Raw genomic sequence first — 14,116 nt, forward strand, 5'->3', positions numbered from 1 at the left:
AGTATTGCTTACCGGATGTACAGTTAAAACATATTAATATTTAAAGCGTATAGCCGAACGACTGTACTCTTTAAATATATTCAAATATATCAAAAATATAGTTGCGCGGCTATACTGCACAAAATGGCTATTTATTTATTTATTATAATTAAGTAATAGCTTAGCTTTTTTTAATTACTTTAATTAGTAATTATTATTTAATTATTATTTCTGTACCATACTTCGGATTCTGAAAATCTTGAGGTTGAATTAGAACTAAGTGATTTGTTATTGAATTTGCGGCCTATTAAGCAGGTATTTCAATTGTTGTTTGATATTACAAGTTATTCTTTCCACTTGAATGATCAACATGTCATGTGTATCTTGTCTCTTGTTTGTATTTGTTCAGTAAAAGAATTTTGATTAGCTTCTCTTTAAATAATGCAGTATTGAAGCCTTGCGAATGAAGTAATCCCCTTGATTTATTCATTGAATGCTAAGATTATGGATTGAGTTTATTTTTCAACTCTGCCTCTCATAGGATATATAACTTAATTCGTGATGATAACAAACTGATATTGTTGGCGTCCCTTAGTGATTAATTGTAGTATGTAGAGGCAAGCTCTTATCTAGCCGGAGTCTATAATTTATTTTGGAATTTTCTTTGTATAAGAATTATTTATGTAGAGGCAAGATTCCAAACAGATAAGAATTATTTTATTTTTATTTACATATCTAGTGCATATGAAATTCAATATTTTACAAAGAAATTAGCATTTTTATTATAGATATCTATCTTGTCTATCTACTTACAAGATTTCAACTGTATTTTGTTATTTTTCATAAATTCAAGATTTTTGTTAAGAATAAAGATCAATACCAATGTAATATTTCATGTCACCAATCTTTATCATGTAAAGAGATATACTCAAGAATTTCAATTTTATATAACTAATGGAGAACTATAAGTTCCTTAGTTTTTATTCAATCATGTAAGGGCCAGAAGATCCTAAGATTTCAATCCTTATAATATAAATATTTGTGGACTTGAAGTCCCCCAATTCTTAAAAGGCAAATGAAGACCTGAAGCTCTTGGATTCATTTTTCGTTGGAACCAGAAGTTTCAACAATTTATTTTATTGTAATATTTTAATTTTTGTTGTATTTTATTTTTAGTTAGTTCTTTTCTTTAGTGTTATTTTTATTTTATGCAAGGACCCGAAGTCCCTAAATTATATAATTAAATAAAGACCCGAAGTCTCTTAGTTCTCAATCCATATAATATCTATATAAGGACTTGGATTTCTGCAATTCTCAGAAAGTAAATCAAGACTTGGAGTTCTTTGATTTTTCTCCAACTTGGTTCCAGAAGTTCCAACAATTTATTTTATTTTTATTCTTATATTTAGTTATTTGTTTTCATGTTAATAATTTATATTTAAGGACCTGAAGTTCCTCATATGACCTGAAGTTTAAATATCTTAGAACCCGAAGTTCTTATTATGTCTAATCCAAATTATAAGTTTCGGCAACATGTGCGTTAAAATAGGGTTCATCGTCAACGGACAGGCCCAAATCAAATGAACTGATCAAATTAAAGAATTGGGCCTCCTTTGTAGGGGTCTACAGAAGAAATATCTAGGGTTCATCGTCAACGGACAGGCCCGAGAAGGCTAGAATAATTAGGCGGGAAAATTAAATTCATTCTGGAGTCTACCAAATTTCTGGGCGCCAAAATCAAAGTAAATGATGATTGAGGCGTAATGCAATCAGATCGAACCCCAAATCAAATTCCACGCAATTCATGCAATGCAATCGAAGATCAGTGCCTTCTTCAAACCCTCTCCTTCTTTTTCAATAAAAGTAGCAGACGCACCTCCGACTTTGAGCGACGGAGACGACAACGAATTGGCCATCTGGGAAAAGACGCAGCACCAATATTGTAACACCTACAAGCGAAGAGATCGAAACCTTCAAAGGTATTTTGTTTTTTGTATTTTACTTGGGCTGGGTGTTGTTTGGGTGCTGAGAAATAGCGAGAAAAGGCAGAGGGCGAAAATGGATTTTTCGCTTTTCAGTTTATCTTTTTTTATATTTCGTTTCTGAGTTATTGAATCTACAAAGACGAAAGGTAAAAATCAAATAGCTTCAATTCAGAAATTTAGGAATTGGGTTTAGCGTGGATTTAATTTCTGGGGTTTTTCTTGCAGAAAATCTAGGATTTTGTAGGAATATCAGTAATGATTTACTGACCCTTTTTCGTTTTTTTTTTTTCCCCTTTCCAATCTTTTCTTTGTGTAATGAAGGGGTGAAAGTGACAAAGTTTCAGTTAACCAGTTGGCGGAGAGACCCATTTTAGATAATAATTCTGGGAAGCCAAAATCATCCACATTGGGAAGAACAGTGGTGAAGAACAAGAAGAGAAGTTATGCTCAGTTTTATTTAGAGTTTGGTCAGTCTGATTTTAATCTGCACATATGTTCCACCTGTGGGGTCAAGTATACCGCTGGAGAAGAAGAGGATGAGAAGGCTCACAAGGCATTTCACAAGGACTATACCCGTGGAATTCAATTCAAGGTGCAAATGGTTTTAGATTATGTGTCTCCATGAGTTTCTTACGTCCATTTGGGTGCTTATTTTGTCAAAGTTGCTGACTATGTTTTGCAGGGATGGTGCAATGAAAGGGTTGTACATACGCCTTCGGCTGAAGGAGGTCGGATTGTTTTGGTGTTAGATTGTGACCCTCCTGCTCAGAGAAACAAGGTTCAAACTCAACATTCTGTTTTCTTGAATCTGATACTTTATGTAAATGGGGGCACTGTTTCAAGGAAACTCAAAGATTTGCTTAACTAAGCTACTGTTTTGTACTGGCAGGTTGGGGAAGTTGTGAAGATGATGGAGAGTGAACTTGGAAGTGGATGGATTATGCACAAGTTGTGTAAGGTGACTGACAATAACTCTTAGTCTTTTACTTAATGAATCAGAAAAACGCTACCAGAATCGTTGCTGCATCAAATGTCTAGAAAATTCTTGAACTACTATTTGTTTTTGCGTTATGTTGGTTCTTTTCACACTTCCATCTATTCAAGACTTGGCCATAGGACTTTTACGAACACAGTGGCGCCTTGTAATTCCACAATAGTACAAATGGCTATAGTCTTTATGATTATGTTTTCCCGGACCAGGACAATGTTGAATGCTTTGGATTTATTTTTCAAATTTTGTTTTGTAATAAATCCATCTGTCTTCTGACAATTTAGGAGTACAATAATGCTTTCGTATCTCTTTTTCTCTCTCTCTCTCTCTCTATGGTATGATTCAGCTATTAGCTCCATTTTCGGTGTGGTATCTCACCCTTATGTTTGCAGGTGTATCTGTTCATTTTGTCCCAAAGGATTGTTGGGTGTCTAGTTGCAGAGCCAATAAAAGAAGCACACAAAGTCCTCTCATGTGCAGTTAATGGAAGTTCTGATGGTACTACTACAAATGAACCAAAACTAACCACTCTCCAATTTGGGGATATCAGATTTCAAAGGGAAGTCATGAGAAAAGCCCCTTCTGTTCCTGAAGCTTTGAACGAGAATCTCAACGGTGCTATATTTTGTGAAGAGGAAGCAGTGCCTGCTGTCTGCGGCATCAGAGCCATTTGGGTCACTCAAGCTAACAGAAGAAAACACATAGCCACCCAGTTACTGGATGCCCTGAGGTAACTTCAACTCCTTGGTATTATTTCCTCTGGCTTTTCTTTAGGTGGGGAGTTTCTTTATATTCTCATCAAATGGAAACCAAATGTATGATATGGTAATGTTGTGGTTTGGATCCCAAGCTGCAAGCCATATCATGTCAGCTAACTTTAAGTAGATTTTAGCACAATAACTTGTCCAAGTTTCTTAAACAGAAATGTAAGTTCCTTTTGCTGGACAATTGACATTGAATTGCTTGCTTTTCTTGGAATTTGTTTGATTAACATTTTGCTGTTTTCTTACACTTTCTCTCTCACAGGAAAAGTTTCTGCATGGGATTTGTCCTTGAACACTCTCAATTGGCATTCTCTCAACCAACATCAGCTGGAAAGGCTTTGGCATCCAATTATATTGGTGGTGGATATTTTTTGGTGTACAAAACCAACAATCTTAAAGGTCCAGATTCTATTTAAATGAATCTTCATTACAATTTACATGCTCGTTCAATTATAAAAGTACGAAATTAAACTTATTTCCAAGTTTTCATATTTTTTTGACGGAATCGAACCTAGGACCTAGAATGCAGGGGGTAAATGCTCGGTCAAGTTAGGTAAAAAGACAATGATTTCTCCCTCCTTGAACAGTTCAACAACAGAATGAATAATTCATAATAATATAACCAAATTACTTTTAATAGTGTATATTTAATGATTAATTAACACCCAGAGAAGGCTGCACATTGATATTTCCTGAGGCATTTGTAAAATGTTTTAGGGACCCCATAATGCCTGGAGGCTGCAAACCTTGAGCATATTTATAATCAAATACAGAGAGAAAGAGAGGCCCAAAAAGCTTTATTAATTTAGACCTTTACAAAATTCCAAAGGGGTTTAAAAAATGAGAAAAAAATTCCACCGCATTTCTCCTGCACCCATTGGGAGGAGCAGCCTCCTCCATGGATGACGTCCAATTACCAAAAGAGATGTTTGAACAACCTCATTGACATTTATGGCAAGTGCCTACGTTTTTCCAAACCAGGAGGGCAATTAAGTCCAGTTAAGCAATAAAACGTAGATTATTTATCACGTGACCAACACGTGAAATGATGTTTACATGTAAAACGGTTAGCCTAACGAATATCATTCAAGTTACTGAAAAAAAGTCCAACTTTGGTAAAAGATATGTAACTTTTACTTGTACAAGCTATCTATATAGAATTTTTCAACAACAATTGACCCTCACTAGGCCTTATCTCTCTCCGCTTTATCACCAACTAACGCTTCGTCTAGTGAAATTTCTCTTCTTATTATTATTGTTAGAAATTTCAATTTTAAATTTCTTTCGATTAATTAAAGAATAAATAATATTTTTCCGGAAAAAAGGGTGGTTATAACTTATAGTTTTCATTTTTATATTTTAATTTTTCTTTAGGGAGTTTCAAAATTTTCCTCTGTTGTAATTGATGAAAACAAAGAACAACAAATTGATTAGGGCCAAATTTCTGACAAGTGTTGTTTGACCCATGCTGCCCAATGTTGTTCAATTCGGTTTAGGCCTCACTTGAACGTCACTGGTTGGCAAAATTTCAATGGCAACATTAGGATTGTCGTTCTTCTATTTAAACTAGCAGACAGGAGAAGAACGTGAAGATATGGAAGTGTATAGAAATGGCATGAATTGGTTTTTGCAAATGGGTATGGAAAGGGATGGAAGGAGCGGATTAGGGTAGGAACCAACACATACACTCTTGCTTAAGTTTTGCTTTAATCAATCCAAGAGGAGAAAAACTTACCTATACCCTATATCGGGGATACAACTGTGATGCTATCGCGAGCCAATTATCTATTGCCGTGTATTTGAACTTTCCAACATTGACATGCATGATTGGTTCGGGATAACACCATAGGAACATCCATGTTACATGTAAGTTCTTCTCATCCAATAGGAACTTGAATTAAGAACCTCTCAATGGTGCACCTTGCTTCAACTCTCATGTTATTTTGGTGAAATAATTGGAGTTAGACTTTTTACCAAACTCAACGCACAAAGCGTAAAATGGTAACTTTCAAAGTCTATGAGCTCTTGCTCAAGTAACATTGGAGCTTGTTTTTATCAACATAGTAAGGACACTTGAATTTGAGACCTCTCTTCTTAATATTGATTTAAAATAAGAAATAGTAAATCACGAGTAAAGCAGTACAACTTATGTAAAATTTTAAATTTGTGATAAATTTGATAAATGAAATTGAGTGTGATGATGAATTCCGTGGGTGCTGCTAAGTCTCCTAATTCAATGTCATATATTTTTAATTATTTAAATTTGCTTGAAACTAAAAAAGATAGTCTTTTTTATCTGGTCAGAAAAAAAAAGATTTGCTACCATGACCAGACTGACCAATATTGGCCATTAGGACCTATGACGTACATCATCGTTGGTTTGGCAGGATAGACAGATGAGAAGAAGAAAGAGGTGACGTGACGGGTAGAAAGAAATGGGAGAAGCAAGAAAATAAATAAATGGTAATATATATTTTATTTTATTTTTTCTATTTTCATTGTAGAAATTTGTTTTTCCCAGAAAAAGAAAAAAGAAAAAAGAAAAAATCAGGACCTGATTATTATAAGAGTTTATTATAATAATAAAAATTGTCAGTGCATCAAAAAAACGAAAAACGGAATTGTCAGAGTTAAATTAAATGTAGGTACTAAAAAAGTTAATTTCTGAAACAGGAGCCGAAACGCGCCGTTTTCGATTGCTTGGGCCCCAAGCCTTCAGTCATTACATAAAAGGCATGTGTGTGCTCTGGAAGATACGATCGCCCTGGCTCCTCACGAAACATCAAAACTTTTATTACTTAAATACCCCTACCTCCTTACCGTATTTACTACTTCCGTCCTAAACCCCACACCTCTATATAAAACCCCTTACCCCTGTTCATTTCTTCTTTCCACAAACACCAAAATTTCTTCTGATTTTCATTTCGAGCTTCAAACTTAGACGAATCCAAGCTCCGGAATCTGACGTCATCTTGCCGGAAACCGCTGGGAAGATGGTGGAGGCCCCCAGAGACAGAGGCGTCTCGTTTCCGATCGTCTTCTCCGACGGCGAGACCGAGACCGATATCGGAAACGTCGTCGTTAACGACGCCCTAGAGTTCAAGCTGTTCCTGTCGCTCCTGAGCAACAAGATCGGAATCTCGCCGCACCAGTTCACGGTCTTCCTCTCCTCGCCGGACACCCGCCGGCGAATCCCCATCACCGGCAAGGTCAACTTCGGCGCGATTTCTCGCGAGAAGAACTGCTTCTTTCTCGTGGAGCTAAAGCGGTCGAGACGCGAGAAGCGGCGTTCCAAGAATAGCCAGATTCAACACCACCACCACCAAGATTTTCAAGAAAACGAGTACGACAACACGGCGTCGTTCGGAGCTCACAATCCGGTCAACAAGAGCCTCAGTCTTGAGAACGTTATGCTACTGAGGCGGGGTATGGAGATCGAACACGTCACCGGTTTGGGTTTTCCGTTTGCGGGTCGGGTGGAGTACGAGAATCGGATCAGGGAGTTGCAGATGGAGAAGGAGAGATATTTGATGAACATGGGCCTGGGAAGATCGGATGGGCTTGGGCTTGGGCTGGGCCGAGGAGGTGGCGTAGCGGTGGTGTGCGAGGAGTGTTCAAGAGCAAAAGCGATGGGGAGAGAAGTCGGATTCCACTGGTGCGCTTACGACGCTGTGACTTTCGGGTTCAGGTCTCCGGCGGGTCCGATTTCCCGACCCGCCAAAGGGTAAAGCTCATGAAAATCGGGGCTTTATGGGGTTTTTCCTTTTTTGATTTGCTGGACTTGTTGATATTGTGAACAGAGAGAGAAGATGGTGATAGTGATTGATAGTATGCGGTTTGGTATACGATAAGGAAGGTATACCTTACTATGACATAATTTATGGGTATATAAGAGAAAACGATGTCGTTTAGCTAGGAGCTGCCATTGTCAAAGTTTGGAGGTGAATTTTTAGGGCATACGGGTCCTTTTTGTCTGAAGCCTGCAATTGAATTGGGGAACATATGCAGTGTGAGAATTAAATTAAGGGTAGTGGGAATGTTTGTAGGGTTTTTGAAGATTTCTTAAAAGGGTTGATCTTTGAGTGTTTCCAAGCTGGAATTGAAACTAATGTGTAGTTGCTTGAGTGGGGAAAAATAAATTTCCTTTTTCATGTTTTGGGGAAGAGATGGAATTTTGGGTGTGGTTTTGGTTTTGTCTCATTTTGTATTTTCCATGGGTTAGTTTCCAATTTCCATCCAGAATTAATTCATCGATATTGAAGGATGGGGCTCCACAGTACCTAACAGGATTTCTTTCTTTCTTTGTTCCTCTGTTTCCAGGTTGAAAACTTAGCTTTTATCCCTATTATTATAATTTAAGATGCTTTATATAATTAAAAAAATTATATATATAGATTAAGATATAGATGAGGTCATACAAGCTGAGTGATTGCAGAATTTCCTACAAATCCCCCAGTATGCGAGTGTAGTTGTTTGATCATAATAAGTGCCTTGATTTCGCATTATGGTAACAATCTGAGATGAGAAGTTTGGCGGATATCTGTTGCCTTTTATTACATTTCTTACACATTTCTTGCCATATAAAGTTGCCTAAATTCTGTGGTGTTGTCCAATAAGAAAAATACATCAAAAATTGCTACAAATTCTTTACGATCTTATCTTCGATAATGAAGTGCCAAAATAAAAGTTTGAGTTATGGAAATTTTAAAGTACCAATTGAAACCAGAGTTTCAACAGGAAGTTTAATCATCTTTAGGTTATTGTTATTGGAGTTTCTACAAAATTGAGTTTGGGTAATTACTTTTATTAATCAAAATGATAATTTTGGATTATCATGAAGAAAATGTCAAAAGGAGTTTCTACAAATTTGTAATTTTTGGATTTTTAACTTATTTATTACGAATTTTGGAAATTTAAATATGAAAATATCAGTCCCGATCTCTTGGACCACAGGTGTTGGCGCTAAAACTGGGCATGTAGTAAGTAGGCCAACTTAAAGATGAGGTGGATGCTGAAGGTGAGGACCCTCAGTATGTAAGAGCATTCGGTAAGTAAATTGACATGCATACAGAAGACAAATGTACGTGGTTCACCCGAATGATGGGCTACGTCCACGGAGAAGTATGTTTTCATTATGATAATGTGTGTATACATTGTACATAGGGTTAGACTCAAGGGGAAGAGGAAGAATACCGAAGGTTGAAGGCAGATGCCGAAGACCGAAGGCTGAGGATCTGGCTGATGGCCGATGATCCGTGGGCTTGTAAATAGGCTCATGGGTAAACCCATGGGGCCCCAGTAGCCTGCCCAACTCCTCTTTTCTTTCTCTCCCTCCTTTGAAGGAGAGGGGTCTTCTTTTATAGGGAAGAGAGAGTCCCCTTCTCTTGTGTTTTGTCGATATGGGACTCCCTTCCCTTTGCTTGGATTAGCTTGGAAATGCTTGGCCAGATATTGTACAAACAGGAGTCCCCCAAGTTCCCGATTAAGGAGGTACTTCTTGATTGGGGACTTGTAGTCATCAATGCACTGGCCAAGTAATGTTTCAGCTCATTCTTCCCTTTGAATTGTATGCAGCATAAATGTGGAGTGTCTCATGTGGGGTGTCGTTTGGCAAGGTGGTGTAGAAGCTGCCAGAAGCTTGGAAGCTGATGCCGGAAGCTTGGAAGCTTGGAAGCTGATGTCGGAAGCTTGGAAGCTGCCGGAAAGGAAAAATGTCTCCAGGGATGCCGTTCGGCATGTGGGCTTGGCGCCGTAAAGGAGACGATTCTCCTAGGGGGTGCCGTTCGGCAAGGTGAGGCAGAAGCTGCCGGAAGCCTAGAAGCTGATGCCGGAAGCTTGGAAGCTGATGCCGGAAGCCTGGAAGTTTGGAAGCTGATGTCGGAAGCTTGGAAGCTGCGGGAAAGGAAAAATGTCTCCAGGGATGCCGTTCGGCATGTGGGCTTGGCGCCGTAAAGGAGAAGATTCTCCTAGGGGGTGCCGTTCGGCAAGGTGGGGCAGAAGCTGCCGGAAGCTTGGAAGCTGATGCCGGAAGCATAGAAGTTGATGCCGGAAGCTTGGAAGTTGATGCCGGAAGCTTGGAAGCTTGGAAGCTGATGCCGGAAGCTTGGAAGCTGCCGGAAAGGAAAAATGTCTCCAGGGATGCCGTTCAGCATGTGGGCTTGGCGCCGTAAAGGAGAAGATTCTCCTAGGGGGTGCCGTTCAGCAAGGTGGGGCAGAAGCTGCCGGAAGCCTGGAAGCTGATGCCGGAAGCTTGGAAGCTGATGCCGGAAGCAATCGAGCGCGCAGAATCATCTGAGAATACCGAAGGCAGACGCCGAATCATTGGGGAGATGTGAAGACATCGTACGCCGAATGTTGCAAGGGTGCCGAAGGCAGATGCCGAATCATTGGGGGATGTGAAGACATCGCGCGCCGAATGATGCAAGGGTGCCGAACGCATGGCTTTGAGAAAAGGCACTAGAGAAGTGTCTCCTGGAAGGTGTCGTTCGGCATGGCTGATGGCCGAAGTCGAAGGTCGATAGCTGATGCCGAAGGCAGATGGCCGATAGCTGATGACCGAAGGCCGAAGGCTGATGACCGATGCCGAATCATTGGGGGGATGTGAAAACATCGCACACGCCGAATGATGCAAGGGTGCCGAAGGCATGACTTTGAGAAAAGGCGCTGGAGAAGTGTCTCCTGGAAGGTGCCGTTCGGCATGGCTGATGGCCGAAGCCGAAGGTCGATAGCCGATGCCGAAGGCAGATGGCCGATAGCTGATGACCGAAGGCCGAAGGCTGATGACCGATGCCGAAGGTCGATGGCCGATGCCGAATCATTAGGGGGATGTGAAAACATCGCACGCGCCGAATGATGCAAGGGTGCCGAAGGCCGAAGGCAGATGCCGAATCATTGGGGGGATGTGAAGACATCGCACGCGCCGAATGATGCAAGGATGTCGAAGGCCGAAGGCAGATGCCGAATCATTGGGGGGATGTAAAGACATCGCACACGCCGAATGATGCAAGGGTGCCGAAGGCATGGCTTTGAGAAAAGGCGCTGGAGAAGTGTCTCCTGGAAGGTGCCGTTTGACATGGCTGATGGCCGAAGCCGAAGGTCGATAGCCGATAGCTGATGACCGAAGGCGGAAGGATGATGACCGATGCCGAATCATTGGGGGGATGTGAAAACATCGCACACGCCGAATGATGCAAGGGTGCCGAAGGGGCACTTGTTGTAGGCTGCCGAGAGCACTCGAAAAGGAGAACGACATAGCGTTTTGTGTCGTTTCCCACAGACGGCGCCAATCTGTTGGCGCTAAAACTGGGCATGTAGTAAGTAGGCCAACTTAAAGATGAGGTGGATGCTGAAGGTGAGGACCCTCAGTATGTAAGAGCATTCGGTAAGTAAATTGACATGCATACAGAAGACAAATGTACGTGGTTCACCCGAATGATGGGCTACGTCCACAGAGAAGTATGTTTTCATTATGATAATGTGTGTATACATTGTACATAGGGTTAGACTCAAGGGGAAGAGGAAGAATACCGAAGGTTGAAGGCAGATGCCGAAGACCGAAGGCTGAGGATCTGGCTGATGGCCGATGATTCGTGGGCTTGTAAATGGGCTCATGGGTAAACCCATGGGGCCCCAGTAGCCTGCCCAACTCCTTTTTTCTTTCTCTCCCTCCTTTGAAGGAGAGGGGTCTTCTTTTATAGGGAAGAGAGAGTCCCCTTCTCTTGTGTTTTGTCGATGTGGGACTCCCTTCCCTTTGCTTGGATTAGCTTGGAAATGCTTGGCCAGATATTGTACAAACAACAGGAGTCCAAGAGATTGTGGTCATCCACCGTTGGATATTAATCCAATGGTTCAAAAAAGTTTCTTAAAATGAGTGCAAGAGTTAGTGAACCGTTGAATTTATATCCAATGGTAAGTGATTACAAATCTCTTGGACCCTTGGGGCTCGTTTGGTATACAGGACTGTCTTGGCATGGACTATGCTTCGAGACTGTCTTGGCTTGGCTTGGTTTGGCTTGGTCTAAGTTGGATAACACTTATCCTGCGTTTGGTGTACGCTTGGACTAGGACTAGATTTTTTTTTTTTTTCAAAACTATTTATGTATATGTATATATGTATAAATACATGTATTATGTATGTGTACATATGTATTTTATAATATATGTGACATGTATGTGTATATACATGTATATATGTAAATTATAAATAATATAAACATATGTATATATATATATATATATATATATATATATATATATGTACACATACATGTATATATATTATAAAATACATATATATATATATTATATTATATTGTACACATACATGTATATACATGTATATATATTATAAAATACATATATATATATATGTATATTACAATATATATAATACATATATACAGAAATTCTCTTATGCGGACATCCGGACGTTATTATCGTGCGGACGCAGTGAATTTGTACTACCCCTTTCTGTTTTCCTGCCTGTTTACAATAGGATCCGCACGATAATAACGTGCGGACATCCGGATAAGAGAATAACTGTACATATATAATGTATATGTGTATATATGTGTGTATATGTATACTATAATACATACATGAGTATAATATATATATACACATATATGTATATATACGTATATATATATGTATTATAATATATATATATATATATATATATATATATTACATATATACACGTATGCTATTATTATAATATTAATATATATATATATATATGTGTATATGGGTATATTATAATAATAATATACATGTATATATGTATATATGTATATTATATATATTATATATGTATATATATACATATATGATATATTTATGTGTATATACATGTATATATGTACATTATAGTATATGTGTAAGTAAGTTTAATAATAATAATATATGTTATTAATTTTACAATATAATATTTGCATTTTATACATTGGCGAGCATTGGGACTAGCTAATCCTCCCTTTCCACATGAGATTAGTAGTCCCCTCCTAAGGAGGTGTTTTTGGTGGGCCCGGTATTAGCAATCTCATCTAAGACTAGGATTAGATAAAACAAACATGGTACTAAATTTAGTCCAAGCCAGTCCAAGTCAATCCTGTGTACCAAACGAGCCCCAAGAGATCAGGATGGATGAAAATATAATAACAAAATCACTATTTATTACGATTTTTAACTGGTGCGCCATAACTATTTCTGACGGGTAGCGCATTCCGATAGTGCCATGTGTCCTTTTATTTTACTTTTTGTGTTTTTATAATTTAATAAATTCGTAGAAAACTAATTAAAAATCAGAAAATTACATCGAAAATTGCTACAAACTCCTTACAATATAACTTTTTATTATGAAAGTCTAAAATCATGATTCCACTTTTTTTAGTTAATAATAATAATTGGATCAAAGAAATAAGAGTGTTAGGTGATAGAACATTAATTCTTGTTTTGATTTGTTTATAAACAAAGCTGAGTTATTCTTATCTTTTTGCATTTTTGTAAGCTGAAAGTAGCTTTGTGGAGGTTTAGGGTGAAATGAATGTCACAGGGAGTTCCTGAGAAATTTCAGTGTATTTTTATAAATTTTAATTTATTTGTTATGAACTTTTAAAGTTAAATCTTATAAAAATAAGAAAAATTTCAAGAGATCGACACGTGTCAGCAGATGAAAGGTGCGTTTGTCAGTGTCTTTGACAGTGTCTGCATACGATAGTGAAACGTGTTATCTGCTTATTTATTTTCTTTTTATCTTAAAAAATTCATAAACAATTAAATAAAAATCATAAAATACACCAAAAATGTCTCAAAATTGCTTACAACATAGCCTTTCATTATGGGTCCAAAATCATGATTCAAATATATATATATATATATATATATATATATATATATATATATATATATATATATATATATTTTATCTGAACCACGAGGTGATCCTGGATGGGCCTCAATTATGGGTGGCACCTTTAAGCCTTAACCGGGTCGGCCCGTAAGGGGTAAAGTGCTAGCCAAAGTGGTGACTCCGTACAAGAGCAGAGATCGAACCCCTGACCTCTCTTAAGGAATGAGAGTGCCGAACCACTCACACCAACGACCTTGGTTATGATTCACATATTTGAGTTCATGGTAAACGAAGATAAATTGAAAAAAAAAAAGAAAAAAAAAGAAAGAAAGAGGGCAAAGAAGGAGCAAAGCTATCTGTTTTTTATTCAATTGGCATTTGCAAAACGACACCGTTTGAGTTCTCACACAAAACGCTCGTTTTGGCATTCTTCGTACAGCATTCTTTTCTCCCGGACAAAAGCTTAGCGCTGTGTAACTCCTCTGCCATTGGTTGCCGTCTACTGCTGGTTCCGTTGAGTCGGTGAGTCGGTGACGCCGTCTACTGC

At 38.5% G+C, this 14,116-nt stretch overlaps 2 protein-coding genes across 2 annotated transcripts; both read left to right on the forward strand.

Annotated features, from left to right (window-relative positions):
* The first annotated feature begins 1,610 nt into the window (after window positions 1-1,610).
* Window positions 1,611-4,210, forward strand: CTF7 (protein). The gene is made up of 6 exons (XM_021966700.2): window positions 1,611-1,958; window positions 2,286-2,556; window positions 2,647-2,742; window positions 2,854-2,922; window positions 3,348-3,685; window positions 3,982-4,210. The coding sequence occupies exons 1-6, from the start codon at window positions 1,789-1,791 to the stop codon at window positions 4,133-4,135; spliced, it is 1,098 nt and encodes a 365-aa protein (XP_021822392.2). The 5' UTR covers window positions 1,611-1,788; the 3' UTR covers window positions 4,136-4,210.
* A 2,302-nt stretch (window positions 4,211-6,512) lies between these two features.
* Window positions 6,513-7,882, forward strand: LOC110763816 (uncharacterized). The gene has a single exon (XM_021966688.2). The coding sequence runs from the start codon at window positions 6,713-6,715 to the stop codon at window positions 7,445-7,447; it is 735 nt and encodes a 244-aa protein (XP_021822380.2). The 5' UTR covers window positions 6,513-6,712; the 3' UTR covers window positions 7,448-7,882.
* The last annotated feature ends 6,234 nt before the right edge of the window (window positions 7,883-14,116 follow it).

This window comes from Prunus avium, chromosome 7, assembly GCF_965620075.1.
Source record: "Prunus avium chromosome 7, drPruAviu1.hap1.1, whole genome shotgun sequence".
Taxonomy (NCBI): Eukaryota; Viridiplantae; Streptophyta; class Magnoliopsida; order Rosales; family Rosaceae; genus Prunus; species Prunus avium.

Excerpts from the sequence above, each read along its gene's own strand:
- LOC110763816 (XM_021966688.2), top strand. The coding sequence starts at position 6,713 with ATGGTGGAGGCCCCCAGAGACAGAGGCGTCTCGTTTCCGATCGTCTTC.
- CTF7 (XM_021966700.2), top strand. The coding sequence starts at position 1,789 with ATGCAATCGAAGATCAGTGCCTTCTTCAAACCCTCTCCTTCTTTTTCA. Across the intron at positions 2,743-2,853 it reads CTCCTGCTCAGAGAAACAAG|GTTGGGGAAGTTGTGAAGAT; the intron begins GTTCAAACTCAA and ends TTGTACTGGCAG. Across the intron at positions 3,686-3,981 it reads CAGTTACTGGATGCCCTGAG|GAAAAGTTTCTGCATGGGAT; the intron begins GTAACTTCAACT and ends TCTCTCTCACAG.